At 39.6% G+C, this 26,771-nt stretch overlaps 1 protein-coding gene across 1 annotated transcript in view; it reads left to right on the plus strand.

Moving 5' to 3' along the window:
* The window catches only part of Mctp2 (multiple C2 and transmembrane domain containing 2), a 172,322-nt gene that overhangs the window by 75,326 nt on the left and 70,225 nt on the right, over nucleotides 1-26,771 (plus strand). The window contains exons 12-15 of the mRNA XM_005357761.2: nucleotides 1,333-1,435; nucleotides 3,081-3,183; nucleotides 23,624-23,725; nucleotides 24,963-25,037. Coding sequence (XP_005357818.1) covers nucleotides 1,333-1,435; nucleotides 3,081-3,183; nucleotides 23,624-23,725; nucleotides 24,963-25,037 — 383 coding nt within the window. The remainder of the gene's footprint in view (nucleotides 1-1,332; nucleotides 1,436-3,080; nucleotides 3,184-23,623; nucleotides 23,726-24,962; nucleotides 25,038-26,771) is intronic.

Genomic DNA, 26,771 nt, shown 5'->3' on the forward strand with positions numbered 1-26,771 from the left:
GTATCTATCTATCTATCTATCTATCTATCTATCTATCTATCTAGTATCTATCTATCTATCTATCTATCTATCTATCTAGTATCTATCTATCTATCTATCTAGTATGTATCTATCTATCTATCTATCTATCTATCTATCTATCTATCTATCTATCTATCTATCTATCTATTCTATCTATCCTGTCTATGAATGAGACCCTGCAGTGTTCATTTTTTCTGTGACTGACTTTCATAATATATTATCCTACAGGCTCATCTGTGTTGCTGCAAACGACATGGTTTAATCCTTTTAATAGTTTAATCTTCCTTAGGACTGGTTGTAATTTTGTTGTCTGTATGTAGCACATTTCCTCCTATGCTTGGGTAGACACCTATGTTGTCTGTGTTTTTGTCTATTATGAGGAATACTGGGAGAGACACTATGCTATAGAGGCTGAAATCATTTCTTTTGGATATATATATATGCATATACGGATATATATTGGATATATATGTATATATGCATATACACATGCACACCCCACCCCCATATATATATATACATATATATATATATATGTGTGTGTGTGTGTGTGTGTGTGTATGTGAAAAGAGGATTGCTGCCAGATGATAGATCTATGTGTAGCTTTAAAAAGAACCCTGTTTATCCATAATGGCTTTACTGATTGTCCCACTATCCTCTAAGACTTTCTTTCCTTCATATATTTATGCTATTCATTATATTTCCCCTTGTTTCTGTTTTCTTGAAGTACTAGGAGTAAAGCACAGGGCTTTGTACATGCTAAATGCTTTCTCTCTCAATCCATCTCCAGCCCCATTGCTGCCTGCTTGACTGCAGCTTTCTCACAGGGGTGAGATGCTCTATCATCGTGGCTTTGATTATTCTTTTCCGGAAGAGGAGTGATGTTGAATATTCACGTTTGGTGCTTTGAATGCCTTTTAATAGTCTTTGGACTATTTTTTAATTGAGTTAATTTTATTTTACATTGCTATTGAGTTCCGTTTAAAGACACACAAGGAACTGAGGATCCTTCCACATGCAGGCCTGGTGCACCCTCCTGTGAGAGCTGTGGTCATTAGTGTTCAGAGTAAAAATTCTGGTGTCATTGATCCGGATCCCTTGATAAGTTAAAGACTGAACATTCATGGGCTTCCCTCACTTTCTGAATTCTCAAATGTGGATCCAGAAAGCCTGCTGAGAGCGCAGCCTCCCAGCCCTCTGTTTCTCTCCGTTCTCACAAGTTTATTGGGAAAGCACCCAGCTTTGGCTCGATTTGCTGTGTCCCTTGTGAGACTCATTGGTCTTTGATGGTTGTCTGTGTTCTCTTTCCAGGGAAGAGTGATCCTTTCTGCCTGCTGGAGTTGGGCAACGACCGACTTCAGACACACACCATTTACAAAACCCTCAATCCTGAGTGGAACAAAGTTTTCACATTGTAAGTGTGTGATGCCCTGGGATCCAAGGAGCAGCTTTAACTTAGAGAACAATTATCCCTGATGTCTGTGGAGCAGACTGGGGGCTCTTGAGGGGAACTTTTCCACTCAGTTTTATGTGCAAAGAGCGTATTTTATTGTTTTTTTTCTCCAAAAACCTTTTATCCTTTTATTTTATAGTATGGCTTAATAATAGAAGAGACCATTTAGAACTGTAAGGGACTGCTCAGGGACATTTATAAAATAGATCTCTTAGTAACTAAATTAATCTGTGGATAGATAGAAGCTTCTAGATGTCCAAACTAATCTATTTCTGGGTTAAGAAAAGTTACAAATGGAGTCCTGTCTTAAATTATAAGCACTTACATGTTATGATACTATCTTAAATGCATGAAGATTTGTATTCTGTCAGAATCTTTTGAAAAATGCAGATTATCTGTGAATTCCTAAAGACTTCCAATGACTCCTGGCATTAATAATCCCTTCAATTAGAATGACTGGCTCCTTTGGACTGCCCTGTGCATCTCATCAAACATGGGCATCCAGGAAGCTGCATGTATTTAGTTTCCTAGTTTGCCTCAGATTTAAGGTACCTGGCAGTTAAAAGGAGACCCCCCATTGACCTTGGGTGAATTGATGATGCTTTGCCCCCTCAAAACAGACTGCTTAGTCTGTGTTTATGAGTACAAAGAGTCAGAATTGCCTCCAGTGCAATTGATGGTATTCATAGGAAGTCCCTCATAGGTCTAGCAGAAGCAAACCACCTGGAGACAGACACAGCAGCCAACTGCCAGGTATAAGGGATTTTGGCAAAAGCCTTGGCACTATTTTTTTATTGTCAGTGTTACTTGGTTTCTGCTCAATACAAAGAAAAAGTGTTCCTACAATCATGTGTGGGGCTTTTGGTACTTTACGTTTCAATTAGAAAAGGCTTTCTATGTACCTCATCTAATAATTTTATCCGATTTTCTTTTTAAGAAATGTATTAAAAATATTGATTTGCTTATTTTTATGTTTGTATATGTATTCATGTTAAGTATGCATGTAAGTTATGTATGCCTGTGTGAGCTTATATGTGTCGCATGTACATTCAGAAGACCACAGAGGCTCTAAAAGGGGGTGGAATCCCTTGGATCTATGGTTACAGGCAGGGGTGAGATGCAATGTGGGTGTTGGGAACTGAACCTGGGTCCTCTGCAAGAGCAGTAAGTGCTCTTAACCCCTGAGCCATCTCTCTGGTCCCTCATATTTTTTCTTCATCAATTCCAAAGATGATTTTTGCTTTTCCTTATTGCAGGGTGACTTTGCAGCCCCTCTCTTTTCTCCTCTGATTTTGCTCTCTTTTTCTTTTCTTCTTTTTTTTTTTTTTTAAATCCTGTTTCTTTAAGAGTATCACCCTTGAGTGTACATGTGTGTGGAAGACGCCACAGGAAGAAAGTTGACTTCCTTCAGTATGTGCACATCTGAATTTTCCATGATGGAAGGTTTGGGAATAGTCAGTTTGATTTAATTTTGGGGGTTTAATTAAATGGTAGTTTTATGCCCCGAGGACACACAGGCTTAATTAGTGCAAGTGTTTTCAGATCTTCATGGAGCAGTCGTCACCCGTGTGTTTTTGTGTATAAAACCTGATATTTCCTCTTTTAGCCCTATTAAGGATATCCACGATGTTTTGGAAGTGACGGTATTTGATGAGGATGGAGATAAAGCCCCGGATTTTCTCGGAAAAGTGGCCATCCCCTTGCTATCTGTAAGTTCCTCCCCATTAATCAACAATTTGTAAGTCAGAGTTTCTATGGTCTGGAGTAATTTTATCTTTGTCAGTCATAGAGCTACAATGGAAAGTAGCATTTATACTTTGTACTTTAGATACAAAGAGACATGGTCTTTTCTGTGTGAGTCTAATATTTATTTAATCAACCAGACATTTTGGCCAATCTTTCAATACACTCTCAGACTTCACTCCGTCTCAGAATGGCGATATCTATCTGATTTCAAGGACCGCAGCTCGCTCGTCAGATTTTCCACAGATGAAATGAGGAATACGCACTGATTTCCTTTGACTTTCTCCCGGTCCGCTTTACTCAACATTAATTGTTGGTGACTGCGCACTTGTGTGCAGTTCTGCTAAAGGCCCTTTCTCCCCAAAGTTCTGTCTGTTATGGATGCTTTCAGACTTCAAATATTTTTGGTAGAAGAAAATAAAGATTTCCCTTGGAAAATCAAGAGTATTTCAATAGTCAAATTAAGGTCAGCAAAGAAGAAAACAGAATGAAAAAGAATGCTAAAAATTATGCAGTAGAGAAATCATCCCTGAATACCTTTACAAGGGTGAAGGAGAAAAGGTGGCCATCAATTACTTATTTATTTATTTGTTTATTTATTTATTATTTAATACCCCCTTTTCCCTTTTGATGGGACATTAATATGTATCAAATGAACTTGTTAGAGGCAAGCATTTCAGTTTTCCAACCATTTGTAAAATTGTTTATACAGTCATTATGGGGTCACCAAAATATATTTCTTCTCTCATACTTTTTTTTCAGAGCTATTTGTACATTTTTTTGTGAGTTGTGCACTCTGTGATCTAACCACAAGCTTCATCTTGCTCTCATAATGTTTACAGGGAGGGGAACACTGTACCCTCTTAATATCTTTTCATCTGCTTTTGATCACTTGGTTAATTTCTCCCCAAGTTCTCATATCCCTGATGCTCCTCCAAGAGAACGCAGGCAGCAGCTGCTGGCTGCTGCAGCCTGCCCCCGCCACATGCTCTGAGCCCTCCATGGCAGGCGGCAGTGCTCATGGAGAGGAGATGGCAATCTGGGATTTTCCTCCACTTTTTTATTACAGCTCTGGCAGATATTCCTGCAAGAATACATGTAGCCGGAATATGGGACACACTTTAAAAGGCGTCTAAAGAGGGATGGTACAAAGCCCAAACATCCATCCATAACAATTCAGTATGTGTGTATGTGAGCAGAGAGAGTAGTCTCTTTATTTCTCTCCCACTCTCTCTCTTTCCTTCTCTCTTTCTCTCCTTCCTCCCTCCCTCCCCCCTTACACTTTTGAATGGATTAATCTTCAGTGTATTTTATTCATTGGCAGTGAATACACTAGGATAGTTTAGAAGCCCTTGATCTTTTTTTCCTTTGGTGATAAAACTTCCTACAATTTTTTTCCTCGATAGAAATTGTCTTTGCTTACTTACTTTAGTCCCCTAGTCAATCCTTGCCTTTGTCCCTCCCTCCCTCCCTCCCTCCCTTCTCCCCAGACCTAAGACAGGATGGCCAGCTGGATCAGTACCACCCAGCCCTAAGGAATTGACCTTTGGAGTCAGATCACTTACTTGTATGCTTCCCATGCATTTTGGGGTGCCCAGCAGAGTCCTGGCTTTTCTCAGCGACAGGAGCACATGTTTCCCTCTACCTTAGTAAAGACTAAAGGTAACCCTAGACATTGACCAAAGGACTGAAGGGGGTGGACTCCCTCATGGAGGCAACAACTGAACTCAACTAATGGATTCATTTTTTAAAACATCCCTCGCCAAGTAGAGAATTATGTGAAAGGCATACCTTACTTAAACCCGCTTTAATCACAAGCCGAGCTCCACAGCTGAGTTTTGCAATACAGAAACAAGCTGTACCAGGGTCTCTTGTTCATTCATTTGTTTAGCAGAGGCTGATGAAATTTCACTGTGTGGCAGGCAGTTTTAGCTAACAGGGCTCTAATGCTGACCACAGGAAGTACCCTCTTCCCTTGTTGTTTATATCATCTTTTCTTTGAGACGAAGATACAGAAAGATGACTAAAATGAAATTAATATCCAGTGTTACATGATAAACATCCATGACTTGTACATCAAGAATCTAGGGACAAGAACCTCAGTTCTCCATGGCTACATGGTTCTGGTACAAAAGGGGACATTAAAGTAGGAATTCAAGGAGGTGACACAGCAAGCAATATAAGTATTGGGGGAATTTTCAGAGAAGAACATCCAGGGGTGGCTGGGAGGTCAGTGTAGATGGAATACAGGGACAGAGAACAGAGGCCTATGAAACAGAAAGGGACACAAGTGCAGGGTAGTGGCAAGCCTTGCCATACCCTGAGAGCCTGTGAAGAGGTTGAGCTTTTCCTAAGTGAGGAATGGGGAATTCCAATTTACTTCCTGTATTATTTAGAATTTCTATTGTTGTTATAAAACACCACAGCCAAAAGCAACTGAGGGACAGGGGGGATGGCTTTTATTTTAACTTAGAGTTGTGCATTTTGGTCCATGCCTAAGGAAAAATGGGGACAGAAACTCAAGGCAGAAACCGGGAGGCAGAACTGAAGCAGAAGCCACCAGAGGGGTGCTACTTCCTGGCTTTCTCCTCATGGCTTCCTCAGCCTGCTTGCTTACAGCATCCAGGACCACCAGCCATGGGAGGGCATTGTCCACAGTGAACTGGTTCCTCCCCACATCAGTCACCAGTCATCAATCAAGACTCTGGTTAGAGCATTTTCCCAACTGAGGTTCCTTTTCCCCAAATGACTCCAACCTATATCAAATTGACATAAACCTAGCAGGACACATTATTTATTTGTTTTAAATACAAATAACATGTGGAACAACCAGGAGAATGCTCCAGTTTAGCAGTCTCTGCCTTGCATAGCAACCTGGCCAAGGGTGTAATCCTCTTAGTTACCTTGGGGACGCTGGCATGGCACTGAGTGGCCGGTTCTGCTGCTGCTGTCCATGCAATTGATTTGATTGAGATTAATTTTAATTCCTTGACTGATGGTTTGGCGAAATGACCAAAGCCTAGTGTAGATCTGTGTCTCCTTGACATCAGGTGGTCCACTTGCAACAAATTGACCTTTTCAAATTAATTTATTTTCTAATAGAATGCAGATTATAAATGTGATTTCTAAATGTCACGACTCTCACTGTAACTGAAAATTATAATCCAATAATTATTTAATTTATTGTTCTATTATTAAATAATACTGACCTGTACTTGGGAGGCTTTGTTTAAAAGATATGACTGCTTTAGGTGAATGCATTTTTCTTTAGTTTATATCTCTTGCGGGATGCATAGCTAACAAGTTCAGCATGGTTGCTATGGTAAATCATTAATTTTCTAACAGTTTACTTTTTCAAAATTATTTCTGGCCATTTACAAATTAGTGACCCTGTACTATAGCAGTTTAATAAGCAAGTTTTTATTGTAGACACCCTCATCTTGGAGTCTGAGCTCCCCAGAGTTTCTTAGATAGCCGTAGTGAACTCCCATCATGCATCAAGCCATAAGGAATGCTAAGGATGTGTTTGCACAACTGTGATATGTGTGCAGTTAGGGCTGGCAAGAGAGACACGGCAGAAGTGTTAGACTCCTAGGGAGATATCTTTCCATTCGGCACAGATAACGGAAAACCACCAATGCCACAGGAAAGGAAAGAGATGCTATGAGATACATGAATTAAAGTTTGAGAAGACATTGAGAAGCAGGGGTTTGCCCTGGCTCCGGAAGGAGTAGCGTTTTGATTGTAACTGCTGGATGAACAGGGAAGTCCTCTAAATCGGAGGTGAAGCAGGTACAGGGAAATGGTCATGTGGGAACAAGGAGGCGCTGGGTGGGTAGAAGGGCATTGGATCTTCTGTTAGCAGGGATCCAGGATGGGTTTTGAATAGAGGCAGCGACTCTAGAACACCCCACTAGCACCATGGTGTGAGAAGATCCCAGAAGATTTCTTAAATATCCAAGAATTAACAAAGAATATGCTCCAGTTTTATTTTTTGTATTTCTTAAGAAATGGGCTGATTCCTTCTTTTATTTTTCATTGTGTGAAAGAATTAGGAGAGAAGAGCCTGCAGTACTTAGTAGTCATTTTACAAGAGAAGGAAAACTCTATTCAGTGATGCATTCTTTTGGTTTGGTCTGGTAGCACGGGTCCATAATCCCAGAGACTTAGGAGATTGAGGCAGGGGAGTCATGAACTCAATGGGATGCATAGTGAATCATTGCCAGTCCTGTCACTGTAGGGAGATCCTGACTCAGCATAAAAGTAGAACTGGGGATAGAGTTCAATGATGGAACACTTGCCTACCATGGAGAAGGTTCCTAGGTTCAATGCTAGGACCATATGACAAAAACTTATAGTGAACAACATATTTCTAAATGAATGGCGGTCATTTTGTGCAATCGTCTTCGCTTTACCGAAGTCCTGAACTAAAGTTCCGCTCCCCACTAGGTAGTGTTGTATTTCAGGATTCTGACGGTGTGACGATAAAACACCAGGAACAAAAGGAACTTGGAGAGAAACGGGCTTATTTTAGCTTGCAGTTCCACATCACAGCCCATCACTGAGGGGAGTCAGAGAAGGAACCCAAACAGGGTAGGAAGCTGGAGTTAGGAACTGGAGAAATACGGCTTACTGGTTTGCTCCTCATGACTTGCTCAGCCTGTTTTCTTACAGTGCCGGTGCCCACCATGTCAGGGATAGCACCACCCACCTTGAGTTGGCTCAGCCAACATCAATCACTAATTAAGAAAATGCCCTGCTGGCGTGCCCACGAGCCAGTCTGGTGGGGGGCATTTTATCAACTAAGATTCCCATTTTCCAAATGACTCTAGCTTGGGTCAAGTTGACACAAAACTATTCTGCACAGTGAGGTAAGTCACAGTGCACTTAAAATACCCAAGTCCACGGCAGAGAACAGACTTTCACTTTTCATTTCACTCCCTAGTAATGTGCTTAAACCCTGCTGTTAAGGTGCATTTAAGACTGTTGAACAAAAAGCCTGTGCTGAGCTCAACTATAGCTTTTCCTTTGAAATTTTGCTTTTGTGTTTTCCTTTTGGAAATTAAAATATAATTTCAACATAACTACTCTCTTTCTTCGGTCATTTAAAAATTCAAACATTGGCACTGGAGAGATGGCCTGATAGTTCTCAGCCCTCTCCTCTCCCGGAAACCCAGTTCAATCCCCAGCACCCACAGAGTGGCTCACAACCACCTGTAACTCTAGTCCCAGGGGATCTGATGCTCTCTTCTGGCCTCTGTTAAGTACAAGGTTTACTTGTAATGTGTAGACATAATACAGGCAAATTACTCATACACATAAAGTCAAACAAAATTAAAAACTCATACACTGAAATTACAATAGTTATTGGTGTTAGTGAATTATTCAAGGCATATATATATATATACATATATCCATATATCCAATGTATATCTGACTAAAAGATTCAAGATCCGTGACCATCTTGCATATGCTTAATTTATCATCAATTGAAAACACAACAAAATAAAACAAAATCACAGGGTCTCCTTTCCAGGCCATCCCCACTGCTTGTGTCAGCTGCTGATCTTCAGAAATACTTTTCACCAGAAACACTCCACACTTATTGCCAGTGACCACAGTGGGCTGGGACCCACAAAGGAGGTTTTTTTTTTTTTTGTTGTTGTTTTTTTTACTAGTCTTCCTATTTCCTTCCCCGGTCTCTGCAGGCTTACTCTTGCTCCTGTAGCAGCCAGCCTCCAGAAGCCTTCCTCTTTTCCTACCTGCACTCTGGGAACTCTGACTATTGGGGAGGACTCTGGTCCCCTAGCTCTATCCTGCAGGCCCTCTTGGCCTTTCCTCCTAGCTCATCTTCATCTCTCGCGTCACCTGCTCACCTACGCAAGCACCTTGTGCACAGGGATCCCACCATCACCTTAGTGGCCTAGGATCCAGAGATGGTAATAGCAACCAAAGGATGGTACGCCTACTCCACAAAGACAAGACCAGATAGCTGTACCAAAATACATCTCAAGTATCAGAAGTTCAGATAGCTTGATACCAGTGCCAAAACACAAGCATGAACACCCAAGATAATATGCCTCCCCCAGAAACTGATAACTGTACTGGAATAGACTCTGAGAAATGCAATCTAGCTGAAGCTTAGCAAGAACTTAAAAACAGAAATTATGACTGTTTTGAAGAATCTTAAAAAGGACATGAAGAGCATGAAAATAGAAATAAATGAGATAATACAAACCATTGACTATGTGAAAGTAGAAATAGAATCATTAAAGTAAACTCAAACTAAAATAAAACTGGAAACAAAAACTTATGATGTCAGACTAAAACCTCAGAGGTAAGCCTTTCTAACATATTAGAAAACACAGAAGAGAGAATTTCAGGTGGATATCCCAGCCAAAGAAAATACTAAACCAAAAAAACTAGACAAAAATTCCATAAGATCTGGTTATACTATGCAACATATACCAAACCTATGAATAATAAGGAGAGAGGAAGAAGAAACAACCCAGGTCAAAGGCACAGATCATATTTTAAACAAACCATAGAAGGAAATTTCCCTATATAAGGGAGATGCCTATGAAGGAACAAAGAACACACAGAACACCAAATATACAGAACTAGGAGAGACCTAATGACCTATAACTCATGACCCAATAATAAAAGCATTAAAAATACAAGGAAAAATAATAGATGGTAAAAAAAAAAACAAGTAACATATAAAGGTATCTCACTAAAACAATGAAACCCTAGAATCTAGAAGGGCCTGGGCAGATGTATCACAAACTTTCCTTTTTGTCTTATTTCTTTTTATTTTTGATTGTGTGTGTTTATGTAGCTTTTTTGCATTATTTTATTTGGGGGGTTGTTTGTTTTTGAAAGGAAGATAGAAATAACATGCAGTTAGGTGGGTAGGAAGGTGAGATAATCTTGGAGGAATCAGGGAGGGGAAAGCATTATCAAACATATTGTTTAAAAATATTTTCAATAAAGGCATAATAGTTAATAAAACTGACACATAAATACGCAAACTCCTTTAATCAAATACAACCAAGATGATCTCAAACGACTGTTAGAATGTACCCTAACTTGACATCTAGCACTGGATCATTTTTATTTTCTCTCTGATTCTTTCATCAGTACCATGGTAATGCAAAGGATGACAGAAAGCACTTTTCAGTTTTGAGATATCCTAATAGTTAGGTTTATTTACTATTTGTATTTTCAATTCGAGTGCACTCAGTTCTCTCAAAACCAGACTGGCTTCTTCTCTAGCCTAGACGTTCTTCTTCAAAATGTAGTTGCCTTCTAACATAATCTACTGGACCAATTTGAGAAGAATGCAAATTGTTTAAGTTGCTCAGTGTGTGCATAAGCAAGGAGGTCTAGTCATCTTAGTCTCTGACAAAATAGACTTTAAACCAAACTAATCAGAAGAGCTAAGAAAGGATATTATAGGCGGAGGTTTCCTGTGCCTCAACTGCTTCCCAAAGAACCCACACAGAGACTCAATTTTAATTGCAAATGCTTGGCTGGTAGCTCAGGATTATTGGTAGCTAACTCTTTCACTTGAATTAACCCATATTTTTGGTTTATGCTTTGCCACGTGACTTGGTATCTTTCCCCAGTGCTGATGCCCATCTTGCCTCCTCTGTGTCTGCTGGCAACTCTCCTGCTCCACCCTTCTGCATTCCAGTCCCCTCAGTATGATTTCCCTGCCTAACTTTATCCCGCCTTGCGATAGGCCAGTCAGCTTCTTTATTAATCAGTGAGAGTAATGTATATCCACAGAGTACAGAAAGATTATTCCGCAGCTGGACACTACAAATTCATCAAAGGAAAAATCCACCAAGAGGCTTTTACAACTCAAACCATTATGTGTGGAACACGAAGGTGCCCAAGTTTATAAATTTTATATTGACTATTTTCTAATAGATTATTATAATTAATTCTTTTCTAATAATGAAAAACATATTTTATTGTTTTCTAATACATTCAAATGAAAATAACTCTATTGTCTCCACTCAATGGAATGCATTTTGGAACAAATTTGACTCTTCTTATGCAAGCACAGCCCGTAAGGGAAAGCAACCTATGGCCAGAAATATGGCCTCTATACTGTTTTATGGAACTGCAGTGTTTTGGTGGAGCATGCGTGTATGCTATATCCCTAACAGGCTCACTTACATAACTTTATGGGAAAAATTTTCTGTAATTCCTTTTACCAAATAAATACCACACAAATCTCCATTTGCATTTTCAATGAAGTATTCTTTGTAAGACCCTGTAGTGGGGCTCCATGATGGAAGAAACATGGACAATCATAGTTTCTTGTTTGTTGGTTTATTTAAAGATTAATATGGAGATTTGGCTGCTAAATTAACTAACAGTAAAATTTAAGATTGTATTAACAAGTTTATGATCAATATAACAACTAGAAGTGGCATTTTGCCAGGATTAGGCTTTGAAGTGTAGATTTGATCCATGAACCCAAGTTTAGTCTTGGGGTGGAGGGTAGATAAAATGAAAAAAAAAACCACAAATGTATCACCTATAAGATTATTAGGTATAAACAAGACTTAAATCCAAATGTAAGGTGATAGGACGTTATTCTCATATGTATGTGTGTATGTAGGGACAGAGGATGAGCACGTGTGTTCAAGTACCCAGGTGCCAAAGGTGTAGGATCTCCCTAGAGCTAGAGTTGAAAATAATTGGGAGTTGTGAGCCACCTGACTTGGATTCTGGGAACCAAAGTTGGATCTTCTGGAAGAGCAACGGATTGTCCTAAGCTCTAGGCCACCTTTCCAGCTCCCCAAAGAGTCATCTTTTAGCACAGACATTCAATTCCTCTTGGCCACTTCTCCAAGCATGCATGGTAACTGAAACAAAGAAGAAACAGGGGAAAGGTTAATTAAATTAGCTCTGCTCTACTCGACCAGAGCACCGTTAACATTCTGGGCTTTTCATGAACCACATGCAGCATGTCGTAAGGATGGTACTGGGTCACGTCAGTCAGACTGAGAGAGGGAGAATGCAGGGTGGGGATTTTCCTGTCTCCTAAACAAGAAGAAGGTGAGAACAAGGCTGAGCACGTCACACAGAAAGGCAGATCTCAAATACATTGAACTCTTCTATTGAATGGTAAATCTCTTCTATATTAAGTCAAAGTAAAATCTTCCTGACTCCTGCTTTGAGCCATCTCAAACTCAGTGATGTAAAGCAGAAAAGTATGGATGTAGATAACCTGCCTGTCACATAATGGACGGCTGTAAGAGTTCAAAACAGGATGAATTATCACTCAGATTATAAGAGACGTGGCCCTTCATGTGGAAGATCTCACGTTTTACATTGGAGAGAAAATATTTTTTTAAATTGCAAGATTAGAATAAAAATGTATATCATCTACCCAACTTGAAATAAAATATATCATGGATTAGTGCTACAACTTAGTGGATATTTAGTGTTCCGTCATTACCGGTACTGAGTAATGAAACAGAATAAACATGGAAGCTCCAAACACAGACAAAATAAAAGCAATGCTACGTGGTTTCATGGAGCTTCAATTCTGTAGGTCTGGCCACAGAGGTGAGTGTCTTGCATGCTACTTTAGAGCATTAGAGTTCTGAGCAGGAAGATCTGTAATCTTATTTTCATCTATCTGCTGATTACCAGATAACTTTTAGATACAATAAATGTGTAATTCTCAAACATTAGACATAAAAAATCTGTGTATTATGTGTCTATGCATGCATAAAAGTGGAAAATGTTGTCTTCCAGTACCCACTGATCATGTTCAAATACTGTTAACTTGGTTTGGGAGACCTCAGCAGAGTCCAAAAAGGCAAAAATTACAATATGGTCACAGTACCAAAGTCTCCTTTTTATATGTTATTAAAGAAGAAAGAAAGAACTATCAAACTACCTGGCCCCAAAAGAAAAAGAAATCTGAATTAGTCAATGCACATTCCACGACTGCAGTTAGATGATTCTTAAAACTTGCAACAACATTACCTAAACCTGTGCACAAGGGCCAAAAGCATAATTGTAACATGATTGGTTTAGTAACTAAATATAAAGGTTGAAAATCAATTAAACAACTCAACAAAGATAAATAAGACTAAGAAGATTAGAAGAGAATTGATAAAGAAAAACAACTCCCTCAGAGTAGGGTGAGCAGTGCAGCACAGCGGCAGAACGCTGGCCAGGTGTGTGCAAAGCCGTGTTATCTACCTTCGTGGAGACTAAAGGAAGTAAAACGCAAAATGAGAAGGAGGATATGCAGACAGTGGTGCAGTGGCTATGATAAATCCACATACCAGCATACACCCCCAATACTAGTGCAATTGATAAGCCATTTACAGTGTTAAAGAAAAAAATTATGGTGAGGATGAGAAACAATAAGCAAGATGCAACTGTGAATACCAGCACCTCTTCTCAACTGGCTCTGGAAGCGGATGTGAGAGGACCTGAGTGCTGTGAAGATGCTCGCTCTCTCCGAAGGAACTAAAAGACCGTTCTGCACTTGGAATAATGCATGTGCTGAAAGGGCAAAGGAAATCATCTTTAGAAGTATAATTAGGGGAATTTGGATATCAGACAGTGAATCTGCCATATAGTGAAATTTATTAGTCGTGGAAAGTTTAGAAAAGTTTTCAAATGATTCTAAACTTTGTTTTTCTGTGCATTTTCTTCTTTTGTCATGAAGAAAATAACCTATCAAGGAGATCAGTAGTGTTGATAGTGTTTACATGAAATTAATAATATGAAAATTGGAAAATGTATTAAATTCTTCCTAGTGACTAGAAGAAGTCATAACAAGAAAAACAGAAGGAAAAGAAAATAATATGCTTCCTGTGTATCAGAAAGGTTTGACACATTAGGAAGCATACCGTGTAATTGATTGCAATGATGTATTAAAGGTGGAATGTTCCACAGCCATATCAGCAGGTGTGGAAGGGGTACTGGAGAAAATTCTACTCCCATTCCTGAGTATGGACCAAGTAGTCCAATAATTTGGCAACCATCTTAGTTATATTTCTGTTACTGTGACCAAAATGTAGGACATAGACAAGGAAAGTAAAAAATAGTTATTTTTGGCTACTGATTCAGAGGTTTCAGCCCATGGTCACTTGGTCCCATGCACACTTAAACAAAAGAGTATGCCAGTAGCAGTGTGTGGTACCAGAGCTTCTTCACCAAGTCTCACTGTGGAGTGGAAGGGGAGGAAGGGAGGAAGAGACAAATGGGATGGAAAAGGAGAAGGAGGAGGCTGCAGTCAGAAGAAAGATGTGCCCTATTGTCTACTTCAACCAGTTAGATTGTGAAATTCAGAGTCTTGCAAGATCGCTCAATCAGCCAGGAAACAAGTGCTTTATGTCATGAGCCTTTAGGAGGAACACTCCATATCTAAATCATAGCAGCACGGAAGGATACTTCCTTACCACGAGTTCCAGTGTCTGCCCAAAGCCTCAGAACCATGACAGTAATGCCACAATATTCCTTCTATGCCTTCACCTCCAAAATGAAAGTAGTATTATGGCCTTCTCTAGCCAACTGCTTAGAGAATTAAACAGGCTGAAGTTTATGAATCAATCAGTGAAAACATAAATCTTCTATATCAGCTACAGCCAATCCAAAATTATATGGAAAATTATTATGTACATCTTAACTAAAAAATCACATTAATTGCTATCACATAATTTCAGATATCTGTAAACATAGTTAAGCAACAGAATATAAAAGATCAGTAAGATGCATATTAAGAAAGTGATATTGATAGCTGTATTAATTAGAAAATTAAAAACCAAGACTGCAACATAAAACAAAGAAAATAGTATGTCTAAGATCTATATGAAGATATTCTAGAACTTAGTGAATGATTTGATAGAGCACTAATTAGAGATCACTTAGCATTAAATAAATCTGAAATATGAAGTCACTGTGTAAATGATAAGAGACTTGGTAATTTGGTCTGGGAAAATCAGCTGTTTAGGAAGTTAGGGTAAAACATCCCACTAAGCGCAATAGTAATTTCAAGAAGAATTAAACACTAAACACTTAGAAGAATGCAAGTTCTTTTCATTTCTTCTTGGTTTCTGTCAGAACTAGTTGATAAGACCTTATTTCTGGAGGCCACACATGTTTTACTTGTAAAATGAATCAAGTAGGAACTGAGCTGTAAGCTTTCTCCCAGCTCCCAAGGTTTCATGGTCTAGGAAGCACTATGCAGCCTGATGAGGGCCGATGGTGTTACACAGCTGTTAACACTAGGGACTAGAACCCCAATCTGTCGAGCAAGAGGTGCCCACTGTTGCAGGAGTGCCATGATTGTTCATGGTGGTAACCAACAATGTTCTGATTGTATTTAAGGCCCATCTCATAATTCACAGTCTCCCAGCTGGGGGTGAACTTATTATTGGTTATCAGAATTGACATGGTATCAAGATGCTTTCTAGATATGTTTATAACCTCAGGAAAATGCTACTTCTGTTCTTAATAATATTACCCCTCTTTGCAATGAAATATGATGAATGTGAAGAGGCTGGCTGTTTGGGGTTCTGAGAATAAATGGTGGCTGGGTATTCAGGCCTAAACAGGTCATTTGTACCACCTCCATTGAAGCTGAGTGAACACTGTGGAAAGGGAGCAGGAAGAACGTAAGAGCCAGAGGACAGGAAGAAAGGCAGTGAAATATCGTCTTCTAGATGTGATGTAGACAATGTCGTCATAATCTCACAGCAGCTGCGCTGACCTGCATTGGGCCTGCACACGCCCACTAGATCTGTCAATAGTCAGTTAAGGATCTGGGGGGGGGCATGTATTCCTACCCCTTCACGCTTAACTATTGGATACCAGTGGCTTCTGAGAAGGGCTATGGTTGTGTTCAGTTGTGGACCCACTGACAAGCCTACCAAGCTTCAGTGAGATTTCAAAACCTGTGGTCAAACATGTGATGCTTATGAGACCCAGTGAGTCTCAAAACCCAAACCAAAGCACTTTCATATGTGCGGAAGGGGCTTGGTGTGAGGGTGGAGGGAAAGTAGGAAGCTAAAGTCAGACAGAAAAAGGGTAGGATAATCAGAATACACTCTATACATTGATCTAATTGACGAATTCAGTAAAAGCTGTCAAGAAGCTGATTATATTAAAGGAATGTCTTGAAGATACAAGTGGAAAAGAAGCAGTAAGAGAGAAAAATTCCTAAGATGCTCAGATGTCAGTCTTTGTAGCCTAAACACCAGTTACCATGGTAAATTCAAAGACGAAAGATGGAATGGTTCCAAAACCAAAACAACAGTGAAAATGGAATTATAGCTTATAAGCAAATGTTTGTGGCTAGCATGTATTGAATCTAAGTCAAGTCAACCTGGCAGAAAAGTTAACCGAAAAGAGAAACCCTGATAGCCCAGAAACGGCCTCTCTAGTTATGTTCTCAATAGTTAAGAATGGAGAACAAATTGGCAAATCAGGGAATGAACCACTGGCTTCTCATGGAACTTGGCTGAGGTGTTGCAAGTTCCCTAGCTTCTCTGGCTTTGAGTCCTTACTGTTGATATGAAGCTAGTTCCTCCATGTATGTTGTGAGGATGTGCGAACTGGTGAATATGAATCAGGGCCCGCACACATCCACTGTCATGTTCCTTTACCTTATTTTAGCAATTTAAATGATCCTGTTAATATAAGCATCTGGATGAACAAATCTGCTTAAGAGTTTTCATTATCAAATGGGAGGAAGGGATGCCTTGGAATAATGCTGGAAAGAGTGACTCGGATAAAAGTGGCTTAGAATGTCATGTGTACCCATCTCGTATCTGGGTATCTATTTTAAAACGACATCTGGAGCACACAGGGATGAAGTAGTTATATATAGTCAGTCACACAGACACAACAGCAGAAATGCGAACTAAATATATCTGTCTGCTTTCACAAAGCCGTCTCATTTGTTTACAAAAGCTCCTATGTACCAGAGACCTGCTCATTTCCCCAAGGTAAAATGTGGAGAAAAACAACCTTCTTCACTGGGAATGCAAATCACTTAAGGATTTCAGGAACCCAACCTGGCAAGGCTTGTTTCGGCCCTCAAATCACCCACCTCCCATGACTCAGTGATTATACCAAGGGGCTGTAGCTTGAGAAATGAATGGATGATCCACACAGCCTTCTGCCAACATTTATCACAGTCGAAAACTGCTGGAGACTGGTGGATATAAAGAACTATTAACACACAACTCATCAGATGTAATTTAAAAGAACATACTTTACACCTGGGTTGATGGTACAGGCCTGTAATCTCAGCTACTCTGGAGGCTAAGGCAAAAGAATGGCAACATTCAAACCCTTCTTGGGCTTACAGGATGCACTTAGTGCCAAGCTAAGCAACCTAGGAAGACCCTGCTTCAAAATGTTAAAGAAGAAAGAGCTGGGGGGCGGGTATAAGACAGTGGAAGAGCACTAGTCCAGGATATCTGAGAACCTGCTATTACCAGTATATTAGCACACATATCTATGCATATGTATATATGCATAATTTCTGCGCATGCAAATTAAATCAAATGGAGATAGATGATATTAAACATATGCCATCTATTTAATAATTCTTATGTACTCCCCACTGTGACTGACTGCTGATGTATTTCACCTCGGAGATAAATAGCATTATTATTTACATCTTAAGAATTAAGAAACAAGAACAGAAGAGCTAGGTAATTTAAATGAAGTTATCCAGCGAGCCAGAAGCAAAGACAGAATTATTAACTCAGTTCATTCACCTCTAAGGTCTGCCTCAGTCATTGCCTGTCCTCTTTAGATTTTTTTAATTTAAAGTTTATTATAAAGAAATCCTAAATAAGAAAGATAACATAACATACAGAAGTTATACAGAGACATGGTGCATAAAAATGCATTTGAGAGTGTAAATGCAAAGTCCAAGTTAAACCTCAGAATGGGTGTTTAGGTGCTCCTTGAGATGAAAGAACTAACATCAATAAGAGTCTACATTACAAATTACAGATGCATCTGTCCAAAATTATTAATGCTGTATTCTTCTTGTAAATTTTTTTGTGTGTAAATTTTCCCATAACTTTTAGAGTCCTCTGTAAAGTGTGTATGGAAATAGCTTGTATTTTAGGAACAGTGGCTGTGAGAAGCCCGAAGAATATCAGGCTTCATGGCATTTCTTGATTTCGGTTTTGGGTTTGCTTCTGGTACAAGGCTTGACTGCCTTGGAGAGGAGATGTAAGATATGGTGACATGGGCCAAGGAAGGGGTGTTGGGCTCCTTGAGCTCCTGGGTAGCTGATGTCTATGCAGGGATAGGCATTAACCTCTCCTGCTGTTTGTAGCTCATGTCACTGGACCCTGGCCTGGTGCTAAGCTGCATGAAGAAAGTGAAGTGCTATCAGATAAAGTGGATCAATTGTCCTCTTGCCAAGTCATGTGTCTCACGTGTCTCTCTCTCCTTATCATATTCTATTGGCAAGTTATTTAGCTTGTGCCTCAAAACTGGGCTCAGCTGCTGTACAATGGTGTAGCCACATTTTTTTCCCGTCATGTGGAGTGGAGAATAGTATTTGATACAGGAAACTAGTCTTTATCCAAATGTTCTCCCCTTTCTAGTTTGAAGGTCAAGCAGTGATGGAATCGATACTACTTTTTACTTGGGATTTTGATCTTAAATGCATGGCTTTCCTCTTTAAGCTCTCCCGTGGTTTTATTCCTTCGTATTGATCCTGATTCACTTTGGTAACATATTGCATCAGAGAGTTTTATGGTGAATCACAATAGAGATAATTCTTGTTTGGGAAAAATGCGATTGGGATTTTTTTTTTGTTGTTTTGTTTTCTGTGTGTCCTCGTGTGCTACAGTACATCACCTTCAGTTCATGTTTTTAAAAACAAGGAGTAGAATATTCCTCTGACTCAAAAGTTTTATTCACCAACTTTTAAAAAGCTTTTCACATTTTCAGTGCTTAAGAATAAGCAGAGGTGATGCTCTTTTATGTAGAAAAATGTTAGTTTCGGAATTATTGTGGTTTATATTGGAATTTTTATTTTCTTAACATGGTAATTTTAAAGTTTAATTTGTTTGCAAATTTACACACACACACACACACACACACACACACACCACACACACATACACACTTCACAAATATATAAAACCTCCCTGCCACCTTTATACCATATCTTCCTTCCTCTGCACAAATCTGTCTCTTGTATTCATTTCTGCTCCTTTTGATTGTGGCCCACCAGGATTAACCAGCCCCCTTGGAGTGACTGTGGCTTTGGAGCTATTGTTTGGAGTCTTCAAGCAGTGGACTTCTCTAGCAGAGTCTCTGCGTGGCCACCATTGAGAGGGGAGGCAGGCCCTGGCTATCGTCTGTTCCTTACTGTGGTTACAGGCCACTCTCACAGTTTTTCTTTGATCCCAAATCTCAAATTATTATTTAGTAACAGACTTCCTGGTGCTTTTAAAAATCACTGGATAATTATCAAAGAGTTAGCTTTTACCGTACTCCAGACGGATGATTTATGTTTCATACTGAACTGAAAAATAATCTAGCGTAGATAGAAATGACCATTTTTAAATCGTGGTGGTTACTTTTGATAATTATGGCAGCAGCTTCCCTATATATGAAAAGTACTGTTCCTAATTGTGAAAGGTATTTGTTTCTAGCTTTAATAAGTACTGCTTTAAACTATGGAGGAATTCCTAATAATTCCAGAAGATACTGTTCCTAATTATGAAAGAGGCTATTTGTACTTATGGAAACACTATTTCCAATATGTGTGTGTGTGTGTGTGTGTGTGTGTGTGTGTGTGTGTGAGTGTGTTATACTGCCACATGAATATGCCTTGAATTATGGACTAATATTGTCCTTGGTGCAAATAATGTTGAGTACAAAAATTATGTGATAAATCAGTTTCAAGATTTTAATCATACAGAACTGAAGTTCAATATATTATCTGGTATTTTCGTCCAAGAACCTCAGTTTGATAGAAACTCTGTCCTCCCAGAGGTTAGCACTCAAGACTCTCCAACATGAGGGCCTGCCTGCTTTCGTCATGAATTTAAACCTGTTGCTTCTTTCTGGCTGGGTTGATGGGGGCTTCACACTTTTAACTTAGATTTCAGCTATCTCATAACTAGAGATGAAAATTCACACAGATTCTCACCTCTAAATATTCTTTTGACTGTATTTTAATTTTGCAATTAACTAAAATTGTTAAGATTTTAATGTTAGAAACAATATTCTGAATTCTCACTATAAAGCACTATAAATTGAGGCTATAATCATTTATAGCCTTAAATGTGTAATAAACATGTGAAGCTTTCATGTGACAACATCATGTAGGAGTTGGGCAGATGCAAACAGCAGTTCAGACCAACTTTTTGTCCTGTATCTAAGTGTCAACAGTTCAGTTATACAGTAATACTGGAAAGATTTTCCAGAATGTTCTCTTCTGTTTTACTGTTAGTAGCTACTGTGATACCACATTCTCAAACATTGTAGCTCATTTTCATTTTAAATATTATATAGAGGTAACAAAGAGACATATGTCAAATAATATCACCAAATCATATTGATACCTATAAAATAAGGTTATATACTTCACATAGTCTTAACAATAAAAACTTAAATCCTTTATTTAAGACTAATTTTTGTGACTCTAAAGTTTCAATGGTAAAAATGAGGAAGATGTGCATCAAATTCCTACTTAATCTGTGGTCCAGGAATGGAATTGTGATATATATCACAATATATATAATAATATATATAATATATATATTAAAGGAATTGGGTGTTTATTTTTGTAATCTTCAAGCTTTTGAAATTTGTATGTTTTATATTAATCTGCTATTAAAGTAGTAAACATGACTATATTTCATTGTATCTCCGACTTTGATGATACCTTTAATGTTCCTATGTGGATTCTGAGTTTTGCTGACACAATGCTGGGGACATTGAGTAACAGGAAATGATCATTTACCGAATTTAAAAAAAGAGAGGGAGAGAACCTCCCTCTTCTATGAAATATTTTTATATGGCTACTTTTTTGTTCTTCTGCTGACCTTCCCTCATCCTTAAGAAACCGTGGAAATTTTAAGATAACATTACAAGAACTGAAGACCGAAACCAAACGAAGTTGGAAGCACTTCAGCTTGGCAAGTTGACATGCTGTTTTTGTATTTATGTCTTTCAACTTTAACACCGACAATTTATTGAGTGAGACTCTACGCCAGAGCGGAAGCCGCAAATCCTGTTTGGACACCGTTGAGGAAGGAAGCTGGGACTTGATGGGACACCCCCTTCCTCTCAGCCACTGACCAGGAAAACCATCTTTCTGTATGAAAGCTATTCAATCTGAGAGGTGGGGCGCTTTGGGAAGGAAGATGACCTCTCCCTTGTAAAGTGGAATTGCTGTTTCCCCGCCGTGACTTACTCAACTCATTTCCACCAGTGTTTATAAGAACACTTGTGTGAATGACTGCAGTGACAGCAATAGTCATTTAAAATATGGCTCAGATTCCCGGCCTTCCAATTTTCCAAGTTCTTTGAATCATCAGGCGTCACAGTCACAAGGAGCCCAGGTTGTGCTGAGGCTCTTTAGAGTGGAGCATGCTTCCTAAATTCCAGAAATTTCATCACCATCCACCATGGCTGTGTAGGACAAGCAGGGCAGCTGCTCTCAAGGTCAAGACAGAACAAGGAATTCTATAGCTAGCATGCTTTCAAGGGAGCCCAGGGCTTTCTGAACTGCAGAGGGAGGATGGTGCTTGCTGAGAAGGGAGGTTCCTGTTTGCTGGGAACTGCAGGCAGGTAGCATAGGGAGAGGAAGTGCCCTGAAGTCTGGCAGGGAAGTCACAGGGTCTTGGTCCTGTCAAAGACATGGATGTGTAGGCATGTTGTATATCTTGAATGATTTGGGATCTTGATTCCAATTTCAGGTAGGTTTTGATTTACTTAATATTAATTTGGGGGGCACCAGTAAACCACTGATAGCTTCATAATAAAAATTAGTTCCTTTATTCATTTTCTTATGGTTCTTTAATCATTTTGGTAATAATTTTTTAACTAAATTGAGGCTGCTAAGAAAAGAGAGCTCTCCATTTTCTTCCTACGTTAGCACCTTGCATTACTACATTGATTTGCCAGCATGAAAACATCACCAATAGTTGTATGTTATGAATAAGTAAACTTGGGTCTTAATTGGATTTCATCTTGTTTTTCAATAATGTATATTTTTCTTTCCCAGGGCCCAGTTCATGGCACTATATACTTCTTTTTTTTTTTTTTAATTTATTTATTTATTAAGGATTTCTGCCTCCTCCCCGCCACTGCCTCCCATTTCCCTCCCCCTCCCCTGATCAAGTCCCTCTCCCTCATCAGCTTGAAGAGCAATCAGGGTTCCCTGACCTGTAGGAAGTCCAAGGACCGCCCACCTCCATCCAGGTTTAGTAAGTTGAGCATCCAAACTGCCTAGGCTCCCCCAAAGCCAGTATGTGCAGTGAGCTTATAATTCGCGATCCTAGAGAAGCTAAATTAGAAGGTGAATCCAAAGACAAACATATAGGCATCCTCCTGAATATTAACCTTCATCAGGCGATGAAAGGAGTCAGAGACCCACATTGGAGCACCGGACAGAAATCTTAAGGTCCAAATCAGGAACAGAAGGAGGGGGAGCACGAGCAAGGAACTCAGGACCGCGAGGGGTACACCCACACACTGAGACAATGGGGATGATCTTTCGGGAATTCACCAAGACCAGCTAGCCTGGGTCTGAAAAAGCATGGGGTAAAACCGGACTTACATAGCAGACAATGAGGACTACTGAGAACTCAAGAACAATGGCAATGGGTTTTTGATCGCACTATATACTTCTAACCCTAGTCTTTTTGGAATCATAGCAGTTTCCTATTCTGTCACTTTTTCCCCATGATCTTGACAATTTTTAGGACTATTGGCCAGAAATTATAAAGAGTGTTCATCGTATTTGAGGATGTGGAAAATGTAAACTTTAGAATTTGGGAACCAAAAAACTTCCTGTCATCTTGTCATAATCTGTGCCACACACCATGTTGAGCCAATGGTCGTTACTTTACCTTGCTGTCAATTGCAATGCCACTCTAGAATTAAAAGTTGACTCATCTTTCATTTATTCCCTACCTAATATTTGTTTCATCTGTAATCATATAGTGGGAAAATGAGATCACTATATAAACTGTAGGTAAATTACCCAATCATGCTAATACATACAAAATGAGTTGTAAAATACATTTTTATAGAGGGCAAAAAAAATTAAATATGTTCTCAACTTAGTCAAAGTTAGTTTTGATTTTTTTTCCATTTAAAACATGAAGAACATTGGCACTAATATGTACTTTGTCTTTTTTTCCCTAACAGATTAGAGATGGACAACCAAACTGTTACGTGTTGAAGAATAAAGATTTGGAACAGGCTTTTAAAGGGCTTATTTACTTAGAGATGGACCTCATATATAATCCAGTAAGTGACCTCAGGATGTGCTCCCCACCCCAGCTTTTCAATATGGAAAACAGATGATGTTCAGGCTGTGTAGTCTCAGATTAATGTCAAACGTTTTAGAATTGAAGCTGGAGAATGGTGCTGTTGTGTTTTATACCTTAGCCATAAAATTCATCTTGAATGCTCCAAGTTTCAAATAGTTGAGCCACAGGATTGGTGAGGCCTAAATATCAAGGAAAAAAAATTAAAAATAAAGGAAACAGTAGTCTTTGTATATCTATGTATACATACATACTTTGTATGTCTATATGTTATCTACTGATCATTCAAAAATATCACACATCATACATACATATAGTCCATTCTATAAACATACATTTTAGGTTTTATATATAATCCACATGCAATATATAGCATATCTGTTTAATCTGTGATATAGAAGTGTGTGGGCTCTAAAACAATGACTGTCATAGATTTTTGTATCTCCCTAGTCTCAAATTCTCAATAATGCTGAAACTGAAAGATGGCCGTCAACATAAGAGTGTGTTCTGCTATCCCTTTCTTTTCCACCCAGATAGACCGTCTGCGTAGTTTGCAGGAGAGGTGACCCAATCTAATGCTTTCTTCTGAGAAGCACTTGCGTATGGATTATATGGAGATTATGTTATTCATTCAAGATATGAGTGCAGTCATAGGTGGAAAATATGTTGGTTAAGGGATACAGTGGCGGTAGATTCGTGTTTCAGTTTTTGAAGTTTTCCCTCACTCTTTTGGTTTGAACGAGTCAGTGAATTCCCTTGGGGCACAGTTTCCCCCCTGTAAACGAGCTAACATGGCCCATTTACTTGCTTTTTCAGGTCACTGGAAGTAATGAGATTGTCTGTTGGAAATGTTATTTTTATGGACTGGGAACTGTCATTCCTGTTTTAGGTACAATTGTTGAAAGTTGAGTCCAAAATGAGAGGAGAATTTTTTTGTCATTTAGATTAGCATGAAAATTTATGAAGCTCGGTGTCTGTCCCGGTTTTGAAATACTTCTGTGGATTTCTCCAAATGGGGACCAAACTGTCCCAGGTCCAGCCTGACTTTCCCAGGGATTTTATGATCCTGGGACCTTGGTTAAGCAAGACAGGACCCACCACTTTCTGGTCCCTAAACGTGACCTGTGCAGTAAAAGGTCTCATTCTTTGTGATCTTCTCAGCCATCTGGGAAGAGAATGGAATCCCTCTGAATGCTGTAACGGCCATGTTTTTCCAGGTCAAAGCAAGTATCAGGACCTTTGCTCCAAGAGAGAAGCGCTTTGTGGAAGACAGCCGCAAGCTGTCCAAAAAGGTAGGTGGCACCCACAACTGGCTTGGAGTCCCTTCAGCACCTAGGAGCCAAGTATTTCTGATTGTGGCTGGATTCTTTCACTTTGCTCCTCTCCCACTCATTCACTTGGACTCCTCATCTCTTCATTTCTTTCTCTTGTCTTCTCTCTTAAAATGGGGCTTCAGCCAGGTCAAAGAGGAGAGGCTTAAAACATATTCCTGGGAGGAGAGAGAGGGTGTGCGCCCTGCAGCGGACCAAGAGGTTCTCTGAGCCTGAGTGTGGAGCCCAGATAACCTAAATTTCCTTCATTTGCTTCATTTTGGTTTCTCCTTTCACGGCTAAAGGCAAGGGCTCTCTGTTTGTTCAGTGGATGAAGGATTTTCCCAAGGGACTGGGGAAGCTTCTAGCCTCAGGTTCACCCGTTTGCTCCCTGTGTCTAAATTTAGGCAGTGTGGGCATTTCACCCCATACTGAATTAGCTATCTCTCTTTTTGCCCACCACACTGAATTCCTTTCTTATCAGTTCAACAAAAGGTAAAGATCTAGAATGGGGGGGGAGGGGTGACGGGGTGGGGGGAGGAACTTCATATTCAAAAAGAAAACTCATGACCTTTGCATTTCTTTCTTCAGTGTCCCTCCCTGTCCTCTTTAGATAGAGTCCGGGATTTCAGGCAGGACCCATTGTTCCTCTTCAGTTGTGTAACAAAGAACAAAGTGTCCCTCCTTTAAAAGTGTTTATTACTTCCACAGCTTCCTCTGGGGTGAGCAGCTGTGCATGACACAAAGCAGTTAAATATAAAGCAATCTTATCTTCCTTTTGTTTCCCATGAACTTCTGCCCCCCCCCCCCCACACACACACACATACACCGAGGAAGGGACTTAGCAGTCTTTTGGTGGGAAGTAACTGGATGTTTTGTTTCGGTGCCATAGCATTGAGCACAATAATCATTGTGTGTAATCCGAGTAAAAGTCTTCGTTATTATTATTTTTTGTCTTTTGCTCTGTTTACTTGAAAGTTAAAACCTCAGTGGAGGTAGGCCAGGCGACAGCTTTGCAAGCAAATCAAAATACTGTGCCTCCCGCTGGGAGAAAAGAGATTTCCTTTACAAAATAACTTGGCCACTGGGGTGGCTTTGGCTTTGAGAGTAGAGGAGAAATCTGGGACTAAATTCCCTAGATGGGTCAGGACCCTCCTCAAGTCCTGCACACCGCTGGGCTACCCTCGATGGTCATAAAGTTCAAGTTCTTACTTATGAAACAAATACTTAAAACCAAGTCTGGAATTCTCACAACCACCTGTAAGGTTAAACACAGTGGCAGTCCTTTGGGGGAGAAAGGTCGAGAAGTGTCCTGACGACTGTCCAGCTGGGAAAGGGAAGGCTGGGTGACCAAAAGGTCACCTTTTGGTCTAACTAAGCTGTAATACTAGGGCTTTCCTACTGGTGTTCTCTCCAGTTGCAGCCGTACTAAATACCATCTTGACACTCATTTCCATTCGGACTCAATATTGCTCTTTGTTGCTTTGTTTCTATACTTCTCTCGCTCCTTGCCACGCTGTGTACACGCACATACGTGTGCTCTCCCACGCCACGCACGCGCACGCACACAGCACTTGCGTCCACCAAATGCCTGGTGGCTGCAGATCTCTCCTCTACCTGGTTTTGTACTGAACACTATTCAAACAAGCTAGTTTTCATAAAAATGAGCCATAGCACAGATCGGAACTTCTTGTTCCCGATGGATGACAATATTTT

This window comes from Microtus ochrogaster, chromosome 22 (genome assembly GCF_000317375.1).
Source record: "Microtus ochrogaster isolate Prairie Vole_2 chromosome 22, MicOch1.0, whole genome shotgun sequence".
NCBI classification, from domain to species: Eukaryota; Metazoa; Chordata; class Mammalia; order Rodentia; family Cricetidae; genus Microtus; species Microtus ochrogaster.